This window comes from Protopterus annectens, chromosome 6.part0 (genome assembly GCF_019279795.1).
Source record: "Protopterus annectens isolate FY-2018-M chromosome 6.part0, PAN1.0, whole genome shotgun sequence".
Lineage (NCBI taxonomy): Eukaryota > Metazoa > Chordata > Ceratodontiformes > Protopteridae > Protopterus > Protopterus annectens.
Window position 1 is genome coordinate 1,579,390,985 of NC_056737.1, and position 23,480 is coordinate 1,579,414,464.

The 23,480-nt window shown below is 34.6% G+C and overlaps 1 protein-coding gene across 1 annotated transcript in view; it reads left to right on the plus strand.

The window, feature by feature from the left end:
- Positions 1–23,480, plus strand: part of LOC122804009 (high affinity cGMP-specific 3',5'-cyclic phosphodiesterase 9A-like) — a 708,135-nt gene that overhangs the window by 443,397 nt on the left and 241,258 nt on the right. The window contains exon 9 of the mRNA XM_044073690.1: positions 21,281–21,373. Coding sequence (XP_043929625.1) covers positions 21,281–21,373 — 93 coding nt within the window. The remainder of the gene's footprint in view (positions 1–21,280; positions 21,374–23,480) is intronic.

A 23,480-nucleotide genomic window follows, 5' to 3' on the forward strand; every position in this document is an offset into this window, starting at 1 on the left:
ACCATATGTTGGCAATAGCTGCACATAAATTAGTCTAACAAAACCAGCCAGTAACAGATTAATATATGTTTGGATTAGAACCCGTGAACGTATGCAAAAATCAGTCTATAGATCTGAGCATTATCTCAGCACACACAAAAGAACTCCTAACTCAGACAGTTTCAATTACACAATTGAAGGGAAAATGACAACCTACTGAAGCAGAGGGGGGTTGGGGGGGGGGAGAGAAACTGAGAGTGATGGAAGAGAGAATTACCAAGAGTTTTCTATGAGACATTTAGGACCATCTTTATGGTATGTTACTCTTGGGTCTATATTACTATGTCAAAAGATATTTCAGTCAAACACCTCTCCATTAACATCAAACCATTGAAATTCACTTCTGTAAATTGCAGAATTTGAGGTTAGTCTCTGTTGATCCATCTAATGTTTTCTGCTGTCTCTTCAGCAGCTGTACAGTAGAAAAAATAAAAATATGGAAGCATAGTGACTGTCTTGGCTGGCTAGTTAATGCTATATCATAGACTGTTGATGGGTCACTGTACTTACACAACTGAATAGAGTTTGTGATCTTAAAGTTATCCTTTCATTGGCTCAGAAGGTCCTGCTTGCATCTCTTTGTGTCAACATATTCCATGCCTCTGCGTTATAATGAGACCAGATATAATCCCTCTGCAGCAGCCTCCGGCTGTAGTATTTGATGAGTGCCACAAAAATCCTGGACTCCTCAACAACCCACCATTGTGCTCTAAACAGAGCACCATTCTTACCTACAAGCTTTTGCACAAAGACGCCCAGCTTTGCCAGCTGCATTTGCACAATTGAAAGGACAACAATGACTTGGCAGACATATTGGCACTTACATATGGCAGTGAGATTTGACTACACGTAATGCTCAGCCTATTGACATTGCTGTTTGGAGGAAAATGGTATAACTTGTGACATATATGGCTGTTGGGGCTTGCACACTAGTAAGATTGATTAGTACAACCTGTAAATTGAACCCACGAAAAAAAGGATAAAATGTTAAACTTTGCTTATTAACTGTCAGTGCTACAGGAGAATTTACTCTTTACATGTTAATTAAAGATATGTTAATTTAAGGATGAATGGAGATGTACTTAAAAATGCCTGTATGTGTGTGACTTTAAGTAGTCATGTGATTGCATTTCAATGTAAAAGGCAGTATTTGTGGTTGTGAATACATTTCAGATACATGGAGTTGTATGATCTGAGTAATACATATTGGGATATGTTACATGCATACTTCATAAAACATCCTGTCCTACACATATACTTATGATATGTGGTGAGTCATAATAATTATAATAAAACATAAAAATGATAATTAAACTTTTTTGCACATTATACCTATGCAAGTGCATTCTAAATTAAATATCATCATTGTCATATTTAACATACCTTGCACACATTATTTTGGGATTATATATCAAGCATTAATGAAACATTTGTTGCAATAAACATAGTTATGATACTCATTTGCATTTGCTGTTACATTCCTAATCAGTATGTTGTGATAAATAGCATTCGGACCCCCTCTGTAAAAGTATGTGTAAATTGAATTCAAACTCTGCATCATCAGCTTTCTTTATCTAAAATCACTGCACTTACACTTTCTGCCACAGAGAAAGTTAGCTGGTTGGTGCATGTTATTCACTCAGCACTCTCCAGAGTGCTGACAGCCATGCACAAGTGTCAGGCTCATTTGTGCTACAGAAGGCATCTCAAACTAAAATTTTCACTTTTGGCAGTGAACTGTGTGTGCTACTGAGCAGTATGCAAATGCAAAAGACATTTAAAAAAACATAATAATTGAAAATAAAATAAAAAATAATCAAGGGGTATATCTAGCAATGATTAGAGCAATACGCACATCACACTGACACATTCATTCTTCTCACATCCTTGTCATATCAGAACTTTACTTTCCATCACACATTAGCAGGACTTTAGGCAATGCCAAATAATGGGAAAGAGGACAGACAACAGCTGATAATCTTGTTAACAATCCAGACAATAGTGGACTTTCCAAAAACAGCATACTTATATAAGAAAATGCATATCAATCTTTATTCAGACACATTCTGTAAAATGATCTGTAAACTGTATTTGAACATGCATCACCTGTCTTCTTTCTCTAAACTTACTGAACTTATACCTTGTGGCGCAGAAAAAAATAGGTGATAGGTGCATTTTTCTTCTCTGAATGCTATCCAGAGTTCTGATGGCAGTGCACAATATCCAGTCTAGTATGCACTACAGAAGGCAGGCCAAATTAAAATGTATCACTTTTTTTTTCGGCTGTGAACCATGTTTGTACATTGCTGGATAGCATGCAAATGCAAAAAAAAAAAAAAACAAAATTAAAGGATTAACTAACACATTTAAATGATTAACATGACATGTTAATCCTTTTCACATCTGCTTGCCACATAATAAATAGCATTTAGGTTGCACAACATTGAAATTTCATGTAATGGCAATTGCTCAGAAAGGGGACACACAATGTCAAAAGGTCATTCTTGACACAGTACATACAATTACTCATGACATATAAGTTTACAATATAATGCATTACTGTCATGATAAATAATTATGAGATATGGATAAGTTCTCTAGCATACATGACAGATATGTCCCCATTATTCATTTTACTGGTTGTTATCATAATGTACCAAATGTCATATAGTACAGCATCCATAGCACATATTGTTATTAATAATTAGAAGAGGTGAGTTTACATGAACGCCACTTTTGTAACATCAATTCACATGAACCGCACATAAGATTTTTTTATCAGATATTTTAGCCTGTTCATTTCATATACAATATTGGGTGTCAACATTTATTTAAAATCCAGTAATAAAAAATACTGTAAATTGGATTTGAACCCTGCATTATGTGGGCTGTTTCTTTAAGTTCACTTCACTTCCATGTTGTTCCGCAAAGATAGCTGCTAGGTAGAATTTCTTCACTTGGAAATGTCCAGAGTGCTGACAGAAGCACAGCGGTGCCAGTCTCCATTGCAGTACTTCTGTTATTCCAAATTAAATTTGTCTTTTTTTAGTTTAAGAATTGAAATCTTGTTCACTGCTAGTGACAGCTGTCAGTTAAGACTGCACAGTGCCAAATGGTGTGCAAAGGATACAGAGAGAGATAGAGAGACAGAAAGAGATAAATATAAAGGAAACATTATGAAGAAAGTAGTTAAAATGTACATTTCTGATGTTTCCTCTACTCTGTTGTCTTGCAACGTGAATATATGCCCTGAAAACATCACTGTTCACACAACAGCATCTTTTCTATAGTTGAACCATCAGGTCAGGACATTAACAGCACACACGTCAGATTATTATCACTATTTGCCACAGACATATACTAGGAAGAAGAAAAATTACATTACATATAATCAGTATGTGATATTGTATCAATTCACATCAAATGTGCAATTGAAACATGTTCTGAAAGCTGCCATTTGTAATTTGCCAGTAGATGCATGGATGGATATAATACTGGCAATAGTTCAGTTGATATTTCCTCACACAATCTCATTTGCATTGATTGTGATATCTGTTTCAATGACTGATGTACTTCTCTTAGAATTGCAGACAACTTTTTACTCAGAGGCACAAAATGTGGTCATAAACAATTCATAGACATGATAAGAATGTTGCTGGCCTAATTCATTCAATCTAATTCCAGACTTTTTAGTAAGTCTGTTGATACACCCTTGGTAAGTGTACATCAAAGAGCACAGACTGTGAAACACACTGATTGTTCCTGTAATCAGACTAATAATTCACATTTTCAAGCCCTCAGCAGATAACACTCTCAATGCCCATCCTTGCAGTGCTAGGGCATGTGAACGCAAATCATGTAGGTCCTTATACCATGCTTATCCACCATGCACTTACTGCAGATTATGGAATTAATGGATGCTAATGAGTTCACACCTCATTTGAATATTCACAGTGCTCAGAGGGCTGAATCTGCACTATATCAAGGTAACTGTGTAGGTAAGGAGCTTGCATTGTAGCACAGGAAACTGTTTGGATCCAGAGAGCTCGATACTGTTATTTGCTTCCAAAACTTATTTATAGTTTAACAATTGACTTGCTGCAAAATAAATTTCGCTGGTTTACAAAATGCTTTATCTTGGCATTACTGATGAATTGCATTTCACATTACACCCATCGGTTTATTGTCTGCATTGTTTATCTTTCCATTACAAATGCTTGTAAAGAATGTTATGTTAACTGAAATTTATGGAAACTTTTCTCTGGGAGTCTGACCAGTTATTGCAGAAGAGTATTGTATCACTTATTATCAAGCTCAGTGGTTTTACATTTGTAGCTACACAATGTGTTAAGTCTGTGATATAGGGTCTATATTAGAATGCTGAAACCTCACTTATACGAATCCTGAAAGGCCAACACATACACAGTGAACCGCAAGAACACTGAATGTCCTTATGCACGAAATTCAAAATATCAAATTGCCATAGTTGGCCAACTCCACCACCCGCAATATACTGCCTACCCAAACAAAACAAATATGAATGTATTACTATATATGCACTTACCTTAACCCACACCCTAGCCCTAAGGTCAGTAACTATTGCACATTTATGTTAGGGAGCTATACCGGATAAGGGAATCACCTACTGACGTTTTACCTCACTAAGCATGGTGTGGACAACTATGGCAATTCGGTATTTTGAATTTCGTGCTTAAGGATGTTCAGTGTTCATGTGGTTCGCTGTTTATGTGTCGGCCTTTTGGGATTCGTGTAAGTGAGGTTTCATCATTCTAATATAAACCCGTGATATATACCTGCCTGCCTTCCACAAAAGTGGATATGCAATGAAATGTTTATTCATGTTTACTTGAAAAGTGTAAATTATTTTTCTTAGTACTGCAATTCACTTCAGAGTTACAGAAATGCTGTGCTTCCAACAGACTTTTAGCATTGTTTTTCATGTCCTACATTTTTGTGTGAGGGGATCCACATTAACTTGTGTGTACTCATATAGAGCTTTACTTTTCAATTATTTTTTGCATGGTGGATGCATGCATACATACATATTTATTTTGTTAGCAATCAATTGTGTCTTAATTGTCTTCATTTTTTTATTTTATCTTTCATATCATACAAGTCTATGTCACCAATGACATCTGCACCTCATAAAAACGCCATCCACTGACACAGAGAACTAAATTATCATCCAGGCATTATGTCAACATAGCTAATTTCTGTTAGACAAAGGCAGAAGTGACAAATCCTCCCGTGACTTTACCTAGGAGTAGGTGGCCAGCAATGTAAGTGGTGTAGGAGGCCATGGCTGTCAGACACAGGGTCAAAGATATGATAATGCACCCAAAATGTAGGGTTTAAATTGCCTGGGAATATATGGCTATTGGGGGTGGTCCTGCTACTGAACAAACAATGACTGAAATATAGGAGTTGCTGTCCACTATCAGAGATCCAGACAGCTCATCAAAAGTTTTAACAAAATCATTGATGCTGGTACTGACATGGAGGACAGTCTGATTGTGTCTACTCCTGAACTTCCAGGTATACAATACAATTAAATAATTCTCACTCACTTCCTTGGTGTCAGACTTGCCCTCCTGTATACTCTTCCTCACCTTATGCCAGTGATGATAACTGTGTCCTGCCCTTTGCACATTTCTTTGTGACTTAGGGTTCTATATATATCTGATGCACAGAGTAGATAGCTAATGCTTGCTTACTCAGGACCTTACTTTAATGTAAATGTGCTGCAGAATAAATGTTTTTATTTATCATTCCTACTTATCTGTACATGAATGTTTATGAAACTGTTGGCCCTCATTGTATTTCTGTTAGTATTCTGAGTAATGCAGTCAAAGTAGATATTTAATTATTAATTATTGCTATACTTTTGCAAATGATGCTACCATTGACCTGCTCACTGGTTTATATACAGTAGGCAGCTGAAGTGCTTGACGCACAGTAGTGAGCAAAATCATACCTCTCAACCTCTTAGAGCAAGAAATCTAGTCAAAGCTATAAATAATGGGGAGTCTAAGGCCCAAAAATAAGGACAATTTTAAATATTGCTCTTACAAACTTAGAAGGTAGATAGAATAACAGGTTTTGCCTTAGCATGGATTTTCTTTTTTTTTATATAAAAAGTTTTATTAAGATCAAAACTAAAACATACAACTGTTATAAAGTAATTGATAAGATTTTTTGATACAATAGATACAAATAGAAAATATTGATACATAAACAAGAATAAACATAACTATTTACAAAAGTGTTCATTACCTATAGATGAAGTTTGCTATTTAAATTTAAAAAATAAAATAAAATGAAACTAGTTCATTTTACTGGTTTACCAGTAGATCATTTATACTTTTCCAATAATTGTATGTTGTTGTGTTCCCTGATGATCTAGCTCTAACTGTCATCATTTCAAATTTAGAGACTTCCATGAGAAGATCTTTAATGTTTTGAAAAGAAGGGATTTGGAAGGATTTCCAATTTTTAGTGATTTCTTTCCTGGCAATGGATAGAACAGACCACAGAATTGAATATTTTTTGACACAGTTTGGGATTGGAGTGTTAAACAAAATAAGTGATTTATTGATTGAAAAAATATCTGTAAAGATAGCTTGTAGGAAGTTATTGATGTCATCCCAAAATTTCTTTAAAAAATGACAATCATAAAATATGTGTGCCCAATCCGCATTAATAACGTTCTTACATCTCCAGCATAAAACATTTCTTTAGATATCTTGTTGACTTTAAATGGAGTAAGAAATGATCTGTTCAAAAATCTCCAAGTAAAAATTCTCCATTTATGTGAGGATGTAGTTTTACGAGCTGATTGGAGTATACATAATTTATCAATATCTGAAGGATAAGAATTATTAATGGTAATAAAAGATTTCCAATAATTTTCTGAATGAATATCTAAGTCTGATTTTATTGATTTGTATATGTGAAAGAAACTAATTTTATTAGAGTCATTCTGTTGAATGAGAACCATTAAATACTGTATTAGCCTGGGGAGTATTGTTAGCATGGATTTTCTGAAGGGTACGGAAACTCAATTTTTTGTCATTATTTTCTGACTCAAATCTTCTATGATTTGCTAGAAAACCATAGCTTTATGAAAAATGGACCAAACATATGAGGCAAAAATCTGTACAATCAAGAGTTATGTAATATTTCAAAAATGAGTCATAAGCTATCACTGATATTACTGTATACCTGACACATTTCAGTTTTGGGACATATAAGTATTTGCATATGACAGTAATCGGTTATACACCTCTTGCTTCCAAACATGTTCTACACTTATCTTGTTAATACTGAAGCTACAAGATATGTCCTTTGGGATTTTCTCTGTCTGATGCTAACAGATTGCAACCATTGCATGGTTAATAAAGAATGTGGACTTTTGCAGGCATCAGTTTTAATATTTGTATGTGCTTAGGATCTTAAGTTTTCACGTAGGGAGCAAGTATGTGTGCTATCCTTTGCCTTTTAGCCAGAGCCATGTCATATTGTGCACACCTATGCTTGACAGCACTATCAGAATATAGTGGTTCTCCCACAGACTCCTCATCTGTACCTACTGGAGCTGCTGGTCCTGCTTGTGATCCTGCCCCTTGTTGAAGCTGTTTCCTAAGAATTATATTGTGCAACATGCGACTGACTATATTTGAGCAGAAGTGGCTGTGTCATACTGAAGGGCACCTCCTGATTTGTTTAGGTACTAGCACCTTGACTTGAGCAAAACCAAATATACACAATCTATGATATTCCTAGTTTGAGCATGGGGATCACTGTATCCTTGCTAAGTGGGATTGTGTGTTTATCAAAGGTGTCATGAGCCAAGGTTCCAGGGCATAACCTGCATCCCTCACTAGAAGCTCTTGTGGAAAGTCACACCTAGCAAACCTTGTGTACATCTCATATGTATGAGTCGTAAAAACTGCCTGGGTTACCTGCACAGATATTTTAGATAATCCTTTTGGGCATTACAGACAACTTGACAGTTTATAAAGTAGTATCCTTTCCTGTTAGTGTACCTCCTTCCCTGTTCACTGGGTGTTTTTTTTCCTATGTGTGTGCACTCTATGGCCCCCAAAACTTCAGGGAAGTGTGCTATTGTATAAAATTCCTGCACGCCTCTTACTCTCTCCTGTGAGGTGCATATGAAATAGACATGCTCCCTTGCATGTTGTAGCATTGCATTTAGAAATTGATGTAATATTCTAGAAGCTAAGGCCTGTGACATCCTAAACATATCCCCTGTAGGTCTCTGGAAAATATCTGTAGCTAGTATATTTAATGTTACACATACTTTTGTTTCCACTTGGATGGGTTCTCCATGATTTTCCTGTGGCCACAGATCAGGTTGCATATTTTCTGTAGTGTTTCCCTGTCCACTCAGTGACACTCTACAATTTCTGTGTCATACAGTCCATGATAAGTTAAATGTAGTCTAAGTGCCTTTCTCCTTCTTGTCTGAGGTCTGGCAGCAGCATCACATTGAATTAAATCTTGTTGCACATACAGGTTATTGATGGCACCAGCATTTTTTCTCTAAGTGAAATCATGGCTGGAGTCCAAAGGGTTTTGGATTTCAGGTCTAAAGGGTGCACTGAGTCTACATAATTATTTATACATTCCTGAATATCTCTATGATATTGGATTTGTTAGTATGTCATTCAGCTAATTGTTCTGCTCTTTACCCTTGTTTTGAGACTCTGCACTAAGTGCAGAGCTATTTAATGAATACAAAATAGCATATGTGTCATGCAAACCATAGCAGCTCTAAGTGTAGGCATTCACAAATCCAGCCCAGGATTTCATTGAACTTGCTGAAACCATTAAAGTAACATAACATTCAAAACAGTTATTCAATGTTGAGATATATTTAATTGCACCAGTGGCTTTTGTGGCATGGATTAGGTGGTGAATACTATGGTTTTATTATTATCATTTCTGTTTTGTGAATGAAGTTGTAGCACAATGTATAGCTTTATTTATTTTTCTGTTCTGTTTTTTGTTATCCTTCTATTGGCTCAGACTTGTCCATTTTGGATCAGTCCACTATCCTAGCTCACAAATCCTAAATAAAGTATATATAAATAAGTACATATTTGAACACACAATTTTCTTAAGGCTGAAAAGAAAAGCTGAAATGAAATGCAGCAGTGGCTATGTCTATAACAAGTTGCAAAGCAAATGATTTTCAGCCCATTGTGTCTCATTTATTGTGCATATAGTGGATTTAAAAATAAGCTTTCTCAAGAAATGCAAATATGAGCAATGGAGTAAGTAAGAAACATTTCATTTTCAAAATATGTATGTTTTGTCAGTCCATTTATTTGGCAAGATACGAATTACTATATTAGCATCACAGATAAAATAATTTTCAATAGCCCCTTTTTTCCCAGTTTTACATTGGGTCATGTCAACTGTCACCACTTTTCTTGATTCAGACTAACTCTTTTAACTTTCTCGACAGTTATGCCCAACATTCTTCAAGTGTTCTCTCATATAGTCTATTCAGCTCTTGACTGGGTGTCCTCATCTCCTTTTTGTCTTCTTCCTGTCTCTCCCAAATCTGCTTTACCAAATCACCCTCTGTCTTCCCAAACACATAAGAGAACCTTTGTAATCTGTTCTCCTTGAAAACCGGGGCTACTTTAGCTTCCACTCCAATGATATAATTTCTTGATTTGTCCCACAGTGTACAGCTTACTACTCATTTCAGTCACTTCATCTCCATCACCTCAAAATTCCTCTTATCTGCTATTCTCCCTTCAATCTTGGTTTTCAGCTTCTTATGCAAATGAGGATATATTCACACAACCAATAGTGTCCCCTACTCCTACTACAAGTCAACAAGCCAGGATGTGTTCCCTCCCTTGCATGTCCCCCATCTAAACAATATTTTATTTATTGTTTTTTGATTAAGTTAGTCCTACTAGGCTAGTATCCTCTTTTCAGGGGAGACCCAAGGTGGTATTTATATTACTAGGAAAAAATTTGATCAGTGCATTGGGAAATTTCTGCTTACTCATTAGGAGAGTGTTTATTCTGATCCTAGCACAGTACCGGCTGAGAGAACGGAGCTTAAGGAATCCAAGATGGCAGGTAATACAGAGGCGAATGAACGCTGGTGCTGTGATGGAATTTTTTACATGAGTAAGAGGAGTTATTTCAACAAAACCCATTTTCTTATATGGAATGATTTATGAAATGATGTGTGCATTATTACATCCTTATAGTCAGGAGGGTTGCAAGATGATATTTTGGGAGAACTCGTAATGCATAGTGATTTGAAGAGTGAAAAAGATTTTCTGTAGGTTGAAATTATGGATAAAATCCATTCAGTAGAATCCAAGATCTTTCTGAAAGAAGACAGTCTAAAACAGAAATGGTATGCTGAGACACTTAAGGACAATGCAGGGAAATTGGTGGTAGAGGAACAGAAGCAGTGTATTCCAATAATCAAGGGAAATTTGTTGTAAGAATCCAGAATAAAGAAGAAGAAAAAGAAATGGTCAGGTATGACATTTGCGATAATTTGATGGTGCCATTAGATATAAAGACTCATGAGGGAAGAGCTTTTATTCTTATTCATAAAGAGATATTTTGTGGCATTATATTTGTGACTGGTTTTGTCATAGAAAGCTTTTCGTGAGAGTATGAAAAGAAAAAGAGCAATAATCCCTGGAATCCATGTGTGGTTAAAGCATTTCACAGTGAAACAGGAAGAAATTATTTTCAAACTGAAGTTGAAAAAGAGACTTTGAAGAAACATTAAAGTAAGCTATGTAAAGAGTTTATGGACATGAGTAAAGTTTATAATAATAGAGGATTATGGACTGGTGGACATGACTATCATATTGTACTGAATGTGGAAAAAGAGATAATTATTCATATTCCTAAAAATGATAGATGTAGAAGGAAATAAGGTTGTTGTAAAATATTGGGATCAACCCAAAACATGCCTTTTCTGTGGGAAAGATGATCATTTCAAAAGTAATTGTGATAAAAGTAAATGTTATATCTGTGGGGAAACAGGTCATGATGCAAAACAAAAATTTGAATTGAAATGGTATAAATGTAACAAAATTGCAAATCTATGGATGCAATGTAACATACTAAAGAAGGATGTGAATGAAGATTATAAAAGTAAAGAAATTTACAAAGAGAAGAAATGGTGGCAATAGAAGATAAAGAGGAGGCAAGTAAGAAAGAATAGGCCAAAAATAAAGATTAGGTTCAAGAGAGCAGTGAAACAGAAGATACTATAGAAGGAGGCTCTTAAATAAATGATGAGGCAAATATAAATTGGAAAATAGTTAAAAGGAAAAATAATTATATTGGTAAGAGGGTAAGAGAAAGAAAAAACAGAGTTCAATGGAATAAGTGTAAAGGAGAAAAGAAAGGAAATGGATAATGTAAATGAGATACATGTTTGAATTTAACTAAAGATATATACAGTTCCTAGTAAGTTACAATATAGATATGGTGATAGCTTTAGAATTCTTTCAGTAAATGTAAATAGCATTAAAATATAAGTAGAAGAACAGGCATCTTAAATTGGTGTAGTGAGTGTGATGATGGAATAAGATTTGAAAATGTAATATTTCTATCACAAGAAGAGAGAGATTACAAACAGAAAAGCTTTGAGGAGGGGACACAATGTGGAACTTAGGAAAAGAACCACGTTCGTGTGGGTTTATGTCAGATTTATCAAGTTTTGCAAACTCAAAATTCATAGGGTCAAGACCATATGTTCAAGTTTCTGAAAACTCAAATATGAAAACCAATCTATGTTTTTACAGGGGACAAGCCACCCTGCAAGCCCCACACCTCCTGCAAATTATGTGATTCAGCTTTGAGATTGCACTATTAAATTACCCATTAAAGCATGCCCATGTAGATTGTGGTACAATGAGGATCAGGGAATTCAGCCTTTTACCCACTGTAGTACAATTTCAGAGTTGTTATATGTTGCAGGGGGTGCAAGAGGGCTTGCATCCCTCCAAAAATGTAGATTATTTTTTATTTGAGCTTTTGGAAACTCAAGCATATGATCTCTTCCATATGAAATCCGTGTTTCTGAAACTAATATGATATAAATCTGTTCTGACATAGTGGTGCTTTGTAGGCAGTCAGTGAAAACATTGAATGTAACACTGGTAATGATAGGAAGTTTATGCCATTGGAGATCTACAATAGTTAATTGGGTATATAGTATTATACCTATGTATTCCTATGTTATGAGTAAAGAAAAAGAAAATTTATTTCATAAAATTCTGGATTATGTAGTAATAAATATAATATTGATGGGACATTTTAATTGTGATTTGAGAGGTGAAAAATGAAAAAGAGAGAATGATGTTAAGAAAATGTTTGTGATTTTAAAATGTAGTAACTTAAAGATTTGGAATATTAATTTGTGAACATAGAGTTGAGGTATATATAAGAGAGAAATAGATTATTTCATTGTGTCATACGTTTTAAATATTGTTGAAGAAGAGATGCTTATATTAGGATTTTCAGATCATTCAGACATATGGATAAAGATAAAGGACATGAAGGAGTACATCAGACTGGGAAAAGGAATAAAAAGAATAAACAAGAACTTCTAGGATGATAATGGAATGAAAATGACACAATTATGAAAAAAAAATCACATTTCCACTAGAGTATGTTATAAAAACTGATCTGAGTGGTGGTTCTCTTTAAAAAATATAAGAAATGTTTTGTTGAGTGGCAGTTACATGTAAAAAAAGCAGAGAAAGCATATTATAGAACAATGCATATAGATGCTATGAAAAATTTGAAAAGAAATAATAGAGAATATTTTTCTGACAGAATGGAGAATTTATGAAAAGAATCAAGAGGAATTCAAACAATTATTTAAGCAAAGATATTACTTACAAGGTAAAAGAGAAGCGGTACCAGCTTACTTGAGTAGTATAGTTAAAAAAATACTAGCATAATGAGAGAAATGAGAGACAGTAGAGGAGAGGTAAGTAGGTTTCAAGAAAAATTATGAATATTAGAGTAAATTATATAAATAAAATGTTTCAAGATAAAAGAATGTACACAAAAATAGAATGAGATGTTAAAAATCATCAGATACAGAAATAAAGAATTAGAAAATGAATTTTCTTTATATGAATGAGATAAAATACTTGGACAAGTTCATTTACAGTCAGTTACAGACCCAGATGAAATAGGATATCAAGTCTGTAAAAAATTTACAGATAGGCAGAAAAAATACTTCTTAAAAGTTAAGAATGATTGGTTAAATGAAGGTTTTATGTATACAGATTTATGCAGTGGTATATTTAAATTTGTATGGAAAAGGAAGACAAAATTGAAATCAAAAATTGGAGACCTATAGTACTGAATAATGCAGGTTACAAGAATTTTATGAAAATAATTCAGAACAGAATGGAAATAAAATAAAAAATATTATGGAAGATGGCACATATAGTTTAAAGACAAAGAGTGCCAGGAATTGTTATTAATTAGATTTTAGTCATACAGAAGCGTAAGACTAAAATCAAGTTCTACTCCCTGGCTAACAAAAGACACTAAGGAACTACATAAACAAAGATATACAGCTTGGAAAAATGGCATGCTAATAAAAGCCAAGTCTACCTATAAAACTACCAACAACATAGAAACAAATCTAAAATTAAGATCAAACAAGACAAACAATCCTACTATACTGAAATTCAACAAAAACACCAAAACAACCTCCAAGAATTCTGGTCCTCAATAAAAAAAGTCTTCCATCCTGGCCAGCCTTCCACACCAACCCCAAGAACCGCAAACAATATAGATAGTATAGCAACACAATTTAACAAATAATTTATTAATTTTATAGTATCACTTACTAATGACATTGGCAAGGTTCCTCTAATTATCCCAAATCCATCCAATGAAATCAGTGATACTTTCTCCTTCAAACCCATCCAAACGTGACCATAAAAAACTGTTCCTCAAACTTAAACCTACTACCCTAGCAGCTGATAACCTACCTAGGGAATACTTTAAACTAGCAGCAGACACTATTTCCTATCCTATCTCAGTTCTATTTAACCACTCTTACATTCCTAAAATTTGGAAAATATCATACATCACCCCACTACACAAAGGTTGCAACTCTACTGAACTCTCAAACTACAGACCAAAAGCAATACTATCTCCCTATCTAAAATACTAGAAAACTGTATTAACACCAACTCATGAACTACCTCTCTTCTAACAATGTTCTAAAAAATGCACAGCATGGTTTCTTCCCAATCATAGTACTACTAATGCCCTTCTAAGCTTTACAAATACAATCAACCAATGCATAAATGAAGGAAAACTAGTGTCCTCCATTCTCCTAGATCTATCCAAAACATTCGATACTGCCTGCCATCAGAAACTCCTTATTGAACTCACCTCCCTTAGACTCAGTCTTTCATCACTATCTTGGTTACTTAACTACCTAACTTGTTGACAGCAAGCAGTTAAATGGCACCAAGATTTTTTCCCCACTCTTACCAGACACCATGGGAGTCCCTCAGGGCTCAATTCTAGGACCACTTCTCTTCGGTATCTTTACCAATAAACTTAACACTGCAACCTACCACCTTGTCTCAATAGTTCATTATGCAGATGACTCTATCCTCATCTGCTCTGCACCTACTCTGCCATAACTTCAAGAAATAATACAACTGTCTTTCTCAATTGTGAAAACATAGCTAAAAAAACTCACAACTGAGCCTTAATACAAACAAAACTAAACTAATGCTCTTTGGACCCAAAACTTCAATAGATTATACATCTTCATTACACATCTATTCATCCAACAATATCATAATAGCAGCAATATCTCAAACAAACCACGCAGTGTTCTAACTGACAATAAAATTATGTTTGACCTACATCTATCTCTGATTATCAAAAAGACATGCATGAAACTAGGATCCCTATATATAGAATCAAACTATACATTACCAACACTACCAGACAGTCAATTGTCAGAACTAATCTACTCTCTACTCTGTTATATGCTTCCCCAATTCTAACCAACTTAAAAAAAAAAGATGTAGCAAAACTAGAAAACTGCTACAACAAAATAGCCAAATTTGCAACAAACTCCCCATGCAGATTCCAATCACTGCACTGCACTACAACAAACAAACTAGTTAGAATGACCCCACTTCTTAATCTATACCCAGCTTATCACTGCCCACAGCCTTATATACCAGCCAGACAAATGCCTTGCTGTCCAAAATCCAATGTAACCCTACACCAATAGACAGGACCTTCTTTCTTCTAACAAATCTTTCCTACGAGTTACCAAATTCAATAGCAGCTCCAGAAACTCTCTTTCTATTCCAATTATATCTCCAAAATCTGGAATTCTATCCTTCAACCTATAATAGCTGCAGCTAATCCCTCATATTTCAAAACAACAACTTATAAAGCACCTGAACAACACCTGACTATGCTCATAATCTAGTCCTGTCTAAATCCCGTTCTTCTTAAAACCTCACCTACCCATGCTAACCATCTTCTACCCATGCTTACCATCTCAAATAATTCTACCCAGTTCTACCCAGCAATAAACAATCCTTTCTGTCTTTCCTATCAAATCAGCAATATACTCTTTCTCTTTCCATTAATATACACCCAACTCATCTTCTCTCCTTCCTGTCATTTTACTTGATATGCATCCAACACTTCTCTGCTGACATTCTTTTTATACTACAACATCATACACCTTACCCTTAACACTCTTCATAAGTAGTTCTCTCTCAACCTATGCCCCTATCTCCTCCCCTCACTCAATCTTCTCATATTTCTTTCTATCCCCTCCTATCTAACTCAGAATTTATAGCTATATACACATTTTTCTTGAATGTATTAAGTCATTTTTGAGTGCTCTGTCAGCTGTGGGCTAATTGTTAATGTCCAAATCCATTGTCACTTTTGTATTACTCTAGACTTAATGTTAAAAATGTGTCATTTCTAAATTCACTGTTCTTTTGTAGAGCTTTTCTCCCTGGCCTCCACTGAAAACAGGCTCCTGCCCAGTTGGACTTTCCTGATCAACAAGAATAAATAAATAAATAAATAAATAAATAAATAAATAAATAAAAATAAACAAATAGTAAGGGAAATTGTAGATATATTGTACACAGGAAAGAAGAAGCAAAACTTATGACTGAAGACATAAATAAAGAATTTGATACAGTACATGAACTTTTATGGATAATTATGGTGGAATATAACATTAGTGAAAAATTGTACTGTTCAGCATATGGCAAAAATAAAGTAAGAATTTTATTGAACTGATGGTTAAGTAAAGAAATAGTCAAAGTAAAAGTAAGCTTTATTGTCAATCAGATATACACAGCAAGTTGAATGAAATTACATTGCTTTGGTCCCTGTGCAAGACATAACAATGTACACATAGTTTGTATGACAGTAAAACTAATGCACATACAGTAATAATTAAAATATTAACAACACAATAAATTACCACACTTGGACAGGAAGCCAGACACTATTATGCTAGTATGTTTTGCAAAGACTATTTCACATTGTTATAGCTTAGAATATTGTACTTTGTCAGTTGTAGTATGATATATTCTGATGTTTATGTTGCACATGTATGGAGTGGTGACTCACTCCTGACTATTGCACATTCAGGAAATAATAGCATAAGAAATCAGGCTAACTGTACCAGTTAGTGAAGCAAATTGCCAGAGTGATTACTATAGATGACACTTTACAGCCAGATATAATAGATATATGAAATGGCATACATCAAGGATTTCCAAGGAATAGTATACTATTTGCATTAGTTATGGATGTATTGGTCAGAGATGTAAATATACATATGAAAGATGCTACTTATATTACTAATGAAGGGATAAAAATTCCAGTTATGTTGACTTATACAGGTGATATTCTATTAATTACCAAAACTAAAGTTTGGATGAAATAAATACTATGTTATATCTGAATGCTTAAAGACTATAGACATGAATTTAAATAACTTCACTAAAATTCTTACTTTGTTTTTGCTGTATGCAAATGATAAAAATGAGAAGTTAATAGCAAATGTATTATACTAGTGGTACTGGAATATGTTAAAAAATTCAAAAGAGGAAAAGGATGTATAAATGATGAAATGAGATATTATAAATAATACTTTTATGGAAAATAAAAATTGTTGACACAGAAAATGAGAGATAAGGTGGTATAAATTATTGTGGTACAATGTATATTGTATTAATCCTTATTATTAATCCTTGGGCTGGTTTAACAAATGAAAATGTTAAAGCTGTAAAAGTACAAAAAGCATGGTATAATAAGTAAATAGAATGCCAAGATTTTTTATGGAGATTGATTAATAAAGTACCAGTAAATGGAAATATTCCACGTAGAAAAAATAAGTGAAAGAAATTTGTATAAATTGTGGCAAAGAGGAAACTACAGAACTCATTTTCTTACAATACATAAGGGTTATAAAATTGTGAGAAAAACTATGTGAAGTAAAGTTTTTTGAGGGTATAAAACAGGTAAATGTTATAAATATGAATATGATTATGTATGGATGTTATATAGATAAAACTAAGAAATTCATTAGTAAAATAAATAAAATATGATGTTCCCTTGTTTGGACCATTTGGAAAGAAAGTATAAATTAAACCATGTTTAATGGTAAATGGAGATTAGCAGTAATTTTAAGAAGAATAAGATGCTAGCTGTGGAAAAAGGAGTGGGAGTCTAATAAAGACAATGATCACAGAAATTTGAATAATAAAATAAAGTATAATAGTTATGATTGTATAATAATAATACAGGAAAAACAGAAAATTGTACACTGAATACATTGCAAATGTGTAATTTTGTAAATAATATTGTACATAATGCTTTAAATAACCTTGGATCTTTTTCATCCACATGAGCTGCCACCACCTCAGGCAGAAAGAGGCTCAATTTAACATCTCATATAAAAAGGAAGCAGACAAGTACATTAATCAGATAATTCTGTTCCTTTGTGGAAGCCCAGTTTATCTTGTGTGAAAGTGTTCAAAGTATTTGAACTACTGCCTTTTTGGGTTTTCTTTCAATAAAATCTAGGATGAAGAAAAAATGACTACGAGTAACAGGGACATATAGCGAACAAAGTTGAGTCAAGCCAAGGCAACCAAGCAGCAGAAAAATGAAAAGCAAACTGCAGTCACCAGGATGGAAAAAGATTTTAAGTAAAACTTAAATTAACACAAGCATACAAAGCTTTCACCAATAGCTGCTTTGGGTATAAAAAGCAAATGAATTTAGTCTGTAGGATACAAAATATAGTAACAGGGCTTTGAATTGGTCCATGTAGGACATGTTGTTTAGGCACTGCATCCTTTTACTAAGGTATCATTGTAGGCACTCCAGTTGTTGCATGTGTCTAGTCTAATACATGCCAAAGGGGGCATTATACTCAATGATTGGCCTAATAAGAGATGACTAAAGGGGGATAATAACATCCCTAGAGACATACATAGTTCCTTTGTTTATAAGCTGTGCAGTACAGAAGAACTTTCTAACAACAATGAACATAAATTCTCAAATCCCGAAAAAGTGGTCAACTCTTAGGGGCATATTGTCAATGTGGTAGCTCCCTGGGGTAGATGACTTCTCAAAAAGATACAATAATACATTTTATTTCAGTCCATGATTTTGACACCAGTTATTTATTTGGAACAAACCTTCCTGCAGGATGGCAAAGTCATTTGGAGATTCAAGGACTACTCCTAGCTTGCAGTCATTTGCAAACTTAGTCAGCTACAGATCTTAGGCACTGGTTTTTATTTCATAAAAGTAAATGCCAAACAAAACAGATCCCAGCCCAGAACCCTGGAGGACTTCACTGGTGACTGGTCTGTTTGTTGAGGTAACTTTCACTATTTTGATTTCCTGCAGCCTATCTGTGAGCCAGTTGGCTGTCCAGCGGGTGACATAGGAATTAATCAAATCTCATCTAATTTCCAAAAACATCTCCTCTAGATCCAAAGAAATCTTAATTCCCCTTTAATCATATATTATCAGACTCATTATTGAATATAATACTGCCTTTGGCATATATTTGTCTAAAGAGGTCACTTAACTTTAGAGGCCTCAAAGATTCCTAATAAAAATATCAGTGGCCTCTAAAATCTTAGTTATCAGGACAGATTGACAGCCCTCTCCCTGTACTCATTTTCCTATAGACTCTTCTATGGGGATATGGGTCTAGCCTTTTAAACCATGAAAGGTCAAACCCTTTTTGACCTCTTGCTCCTTCACATGATAAATTTTTCCTTAAATACCCAGTTAAAGAAACTAAATCTTCATAAACAGATACATAAAACATTTTGGTGTGATAGGTTCATATTCCAGTATACCTCCCACATGTGGACAAGCTTCACTACATGTCAAACAGAGCAACACCCTTACCACCTTTAATATAAACCTAGATAATTGAATGAGCAGTCCTACATTATCCTTGGTCTATTTTGTATTGGCCTCTTCTTAAGACTGGAGAGAGCTTTTGAATATGTTCTTTGGACTGATTGTCTAGTGCTTACCTATGTATCCTTTGTTGAAAAGGTTAGCCTCACTAGGCTAGCAGCCTCTTTCTATGGGAGACCTGACGTGATATTTATACTACTAAGGAAAAGTTGGCCAAGGCATCAGGAAGTTTCCTCTGTTCTTTTCAACAGCTGCTGTGAGATCTTTTACATTCACCTGAGCTACCACAAACTCAAGCAGATGGGACCTTGATTTAACTTTTCATTGATAAGACAGCACATTTAAGAGTGCAGCACCGCAATGTCAGCAATTTGAAAATTAAACAATTTTCCTGGAGTGGGACTAGAACCCCCAGCTATCTGATCTTCCAGCACCAAAGATATGTCAATTACCTGTTAGCCCACCAAGACTGACAGTTCACTGATATAAAGGCATTGTCAGTCCCAACAAGTTAATAGACTGTACCACACCTTGCTGTAACAGTGGTATCTCACTCATATTCAAGTGTGTGTATATATGTTAAAGAGTTTTCTACTTCAAAAATGCCTCTTCTAAATCAGTCCTTTCAGGTAAGGTTCAAACAGCCTACAATGGACACTGGCTGATATTACAATTAACCTGCGATGGCAGTACATTTCCAACTACTATAGGTATCCTATTTGGCAACCTCATTTCTTATAAACTGTTGATTTTTAAACTGCCCGCACTGCTTATAGTTAATGAGAGTTTACAGGATTTTTGTTTGTTTCATCAATATGCCCTGGAAGCTCACCATGCTTATCTCTAAGTTTGTTACTTATATATTTTCCTATCTCGTATCTACACAATATACGTATTAACCTCTTCGATGCACTATCTGAGTACTAATAACTGATTATGTGGCTATACTGAGTGATTGCACATTCTCTACTGTAGATTATTTAGATTTCCAGGTGTCATTTTGCCATTACTACCATATTGTATGTGACTATCATTAGTTGTGTCTTATAATTTTTGACTTTGATTGTGGATGAAAATGGTCTTTGGACTAGTTCACTTACCTGGTTAACAAATATAAAACATAATAACATAAAATAATAAATAGGTCAGTGTGATATACTGCATCAAGAAGGATGCATCAGAAAAAGGAAGCATAAATGAAGTCATATACAAGCCTTGAACTGGGGAGACTATTACATTGTTTACAAAATGTTTATATGTTGTATATAACCGCAATATTCTCTCTGTTACTCCTTTATACTGTACTGTTGCAGTCCTTTAATGGTGCATGTCTGGCACTGGAAAATGCTTGTCCTGGTGTCTGTTACTACTGTGAGATGCTGGCCTGTATGTTTGCATTTTTTATACTGACATGGCTAAAATATAAATGGAGCCATTTTTTAATTATATGAACATAGATATTATTAATAAAATATGGCTTTCACAGTCTACCCAAGAATGTTTTGGTATACTTGTCAATGATAGTATAGTTTAAAGCCATATACTAAATTTTATGTTGCTGATGCAAACCAAAGAAAATAAGTCTTATAATATTATTAACACAAACCAAATAAGGAAGTATACTCTTGAAATATTATCAACAAGTAAGATAATAACAATTCATTAAAATGCATTACTGTGCTTTTACTAAAATTTATAAATCTGTTATTTTTAGATCAATGCTCGCACAGAACTCGCTCTGCGGTATAATGACATTTCTCCGTTAGAGAACCATCACTGTGCAGTGGCATTTCAAATCCTTGAGAAGGTAACATGACAAAAAAACATGCCTGTTTGTTTACCTTTATGGGACATAAAACACATCTGTTATAGTTTTTTACTCTGATTTATAGATCTTAATGCCCTTATGAATATGATACACTCATGTTTATATGATGTCACATTTTATTTTAGTCCCCCTGACTGTAACTGCTTTTTATTTTGTTCTATCTGAATGCTTAGACATGAGTTTTATGTCGTCTGATTCACATTACTTTAACATCTTAACGATGGTGGTCCATGGTCTAGGTTGTTGTTGTATCTTGTTGTTGTATCTTTTGGCTTTTCCCGGTTAGGGGTCGCCACAGCAGAACTCCGGTCCGCTAATGATTGGCAGCAGATTTTTACGTATTGAGTTGCCAGCCCTGACGTACAACCTTCAACGAAGGTACGCCCATTCACGCATGTCTCCACACAGAAGACACTTTAGCTGAGAATCGAACAGGACAACGTCTTGCTGTGAGGCGACAACGCTACCGCAGCACCACCACGGTCTAGGTAATGGATGAAAATATTTGATTTGGATTAGTTTGATTCCTTGGCCATGAAGTAAGCAAATACCACACTGACAATTCACCATTTTAGCCAAGAACATGAATATATGATGAAGGTGTGGAGATTATTTACTGCTGAGCAGACAAAGTAGAGTGATATATTGATGCTGATCCAGTTCATAAACGGCCTAAATGAAAATGAAAGAGGCGTGAAGTGCGTGCAACATACATCACTACACAGACGTCTCACGACACATATCCCTCTTACTGAAATGCATTCTGTTAAGCACATGTAATAAACTGCACACCCTTTCTAAAAATGAAGAAATATATACATGCAGTGATCAAATATAAATAGAATGAGTTTAATCATCTTCAAAGTACAAATATTTTGAAAATAAATAATTCCATCCCTACTCTAGCATGTCACACACAATATTAAGTGTAGAAAATTAGTAAGACATTTTAGAATCCAGATCAAACTTTAATATTTTAACTGTCATTTTCTTTTTTATAGTATGCACAGTCTGAATATTTACTGAGGCCTTTTAAAAGTCTTCCACAGCTTGAATACTGGGCTCTATAATTGTTGTTGAGGTTGCAGAGCAGCAGACTTGGGATGGGCTTTCATAGAATCATTAGTTGGTTGAGATTCTGCCTCTCTGAATCGAACCCTGTGTTTGAGCTTTGTTAAAGATCTTAATGACACTTAATGACTTGTGAATTCAGCACTTCGGAGGTAACCTTCCAGTTCTCCATTCTCTGAGAAAATGGTAGCACTTTAAAATGATTTTTTTTCCTGAAAGATAACTTCTTTCAGCTTTTCATGTTCAGACTTGTAGAGTTACCATTTTGTTACTGAACCATTTGCAGATCTGAATCTTTTACAAAGCATCATCTTTGTTCCACTGCTTTACCAATCGCGGTTACTTTCATCTCTGCTCATTCCAAAGACATGCATCTGGAGCATTTCTCCCCGGGCCTCTGCTGAAAACAGGCTCTGTGGAACCTAGTCGGACATTCCCGGTCAACAAATGTTAAATAAATAAATAAATAAAATCTCCCAACACTGCATCCTCTTAGGTACTTGCATCCTTACCTTGCCTTCTTCCTTTTTATTTGAAAGAGGTTTTTGCATTTCATTTATAGCAAAAGTTTCTATTTCCTTTGGTTCTTTTTTTTAGTAATTGTAGAATTTGTTATCATTCTCTGGTAGTAACAAAGAAGTTGAACTTATAAGTTTATTCTTCAATCTTCTAGGCAAACTTACTCATTGAAAGTAATATAGACTTAGGTCTCTAGAGTGGGTGTTCATCTTACCAATGGTTCTGTTATCCAAAGGATTTCAAAGACTTATTAATCATTCAAACCATGGAAGTGTAAACAGACATCACTGTTCAGAAACCTGTATGATACTGAGTAGAGGGATGGAGCTTTTAATCCATGAGAATAGCCAAGTGTACTGAGATCTTTGTGATGAGGAAATATTGAGGACTCTCTCAAGTTGGTACATGGGGCTAATAAGTAAGGAATAAAGTGGGACTATAACTTCTTTGGCCCTTGAAGAGATACCACAAAGGATAAGTCATGCAAAGTTGAAGA